The 1660-nt window shown below is 58.2% G+C and overlaps 1 protein-coding gene across 1 annotated transcript; it reads right to left on the reverse strand.

The window, feature by feature from the left end:
- Window positions 1–22: 22 nt before the first annotated feature.
- On the reverse strand, window positions 23–1487 carry SDRG_15715 (hypothetical protein; the record flags this gene model as incomplete). Its single annotated transcript, XM_008621897.1, has 1 exon — window positions 23–1487. A coding segment is annotated over exon 1 (1422 nt), but the record flags the coding sequence as incomplete, so codon positions are not given.
- Between the last annotated feature and the right edge of the window lie 173 nt (window positions 1488–1660).

Raw genomic sequence — 1660 nt, forward strand, 5'->3', positions numbered from 1 at the left:
TCGAAGCCGTACAAGCTGCTGTGGACGAGGCTGCAGCGCATACATCGCCGGTGGGTACAGCCGTGCGCGCCAACAGTAATGCCAAAGGACTCAGTGCGAGACCGAGCGCCTTGGGCTTGGAGCAATCTTGAAAAAAGTCAAACGACTGCTGGACGTACGTTGTACGTGGTAGCGTCATGCACAGCGGGTCGCCGCCGTAGTACGCGTAGTTGCTGCGCCATTGCAGTGGCATCAGGTCCACACTCAATGTCGCAAGGGACCCGCGAAGTCCGCTGGTGCCAAGCTGCAGCAGAAGGCTCGTCTGCGCTGCTTCGTACGCCTGGACAAGACCAGACGGCACGGCAAGAAGAAGGCTGTCGACGTTTTGGAATGGCCCAACGACCCGGCGAAACACAGCGGGCTGCTTGGCAAACTGGCCCGAGACAGCGGTGTTCCCGAGGGCCACTTCGAGATCGACGAGGGGCAGTGCGGACGAGATATTGGATCCGAAATACCGCGACGAGCCGCGGACAAAGCTACGGTTGAGCGACTGGGCGATGCGGAGGTCGTTGAGCGGCAGAGAGAAGAGCTGCGCCGACGTCCAGGGTCCCGTGCCTTGCGCGAAATTCTTGACCGTCACCAGCTGCTGCAGTCCCATGGCGTTCTCTAGGAGAATGGTTTCTGTGATGCCGGGCTGCCACCGGTTCTGCCACTGCAGCTCAAACCGATCCAACTTAAACTTTCGCCAATACGTTAGCTCGTCACTGATGCTGGTCGAGGCGCGCGCCGTCGACACCTGACTCAAGAAGGCTTGCCCTTGCGAAGTTTCTTGCAGCGCTCGCTCGTACGCGATGACAAACCGACTGTTGACGCCGCCCCACGTCGCCATATAGTCGACCCACACCACATTGCGCAAGATGGCCTCAAGGTACGCGGCGCCGTTGGTCGCAAACTGGTCCTTGCAACGCTGCTGACGCGTAACCGTGTGGGCAATCTCAAACGACTGGCTAAAGTCGACCCAGCAGTGCTGCATGTTCATGCGCATCGACCATGCAGCGCTGAGTGTCCGAAGTTGCGGCACGGCGTACTCAATGGTCGTGAGCTCCGTCAAAAGAATGCGGCGAGAGTAGGTGGGTGACATGCTTGTGGTGGCCGTCGACGCGTTGTAGAGCTTGTTCATGGTTGCGGGGGCAGCATAGATACTGAGGGTTGACGCAGCCGTCAGAGCCAGTTGCGCATTGATGAGGTCGATGAGCAAGGCCTCCCCCGCCGTCGGGGTAAAGCCAGCCCACCAGAGGTCATTCGCGAGACTTGGCGAGAGGAGCGAGAGGTACCAGAGACCGATACCGAGCGAAGCGACGAGGTAGAAAAGACCTGCGACGACGAGCGTCGGCTGGTGCTTGGAGGCGACCCGGACGTTGAACGATGGTGCGAGTTCGAGCGCCTCCGCGTTGGCTAGTGGCATCGCGTTTGAGGGTAGTTCACGGATAAAGAGAAATGCGGCTCCCTGCTGTGGTTGAGGATTTAGTATATAAATACGATATAACGGCAAGGGAGTTTTGCCTATCCAAAAGACATGCAAACGAAACGCGACAATCAGGTTTCGCGCCATTAAAATACGATGGGTGGATCGAGCTATCGTCTTCCTTGTAGCTAGTGAACGCGCCATTTGAAGCTCTCT

This window comes from Saprolegnia diclina (genome assembly GCF_000281045.1).
Source record: "Saprolegnia diclina VS20 unplaced genomic scaffold supercont1.100, whole genome shotgun sequence".
NCBI classification, from domain to species: domain Eukaryota; phylum Oomycota; class Saprolegniomycetes; order Saprolegniales; family Saprolegniaceae; genus Saprolegnia; species Saprolegnia diclina.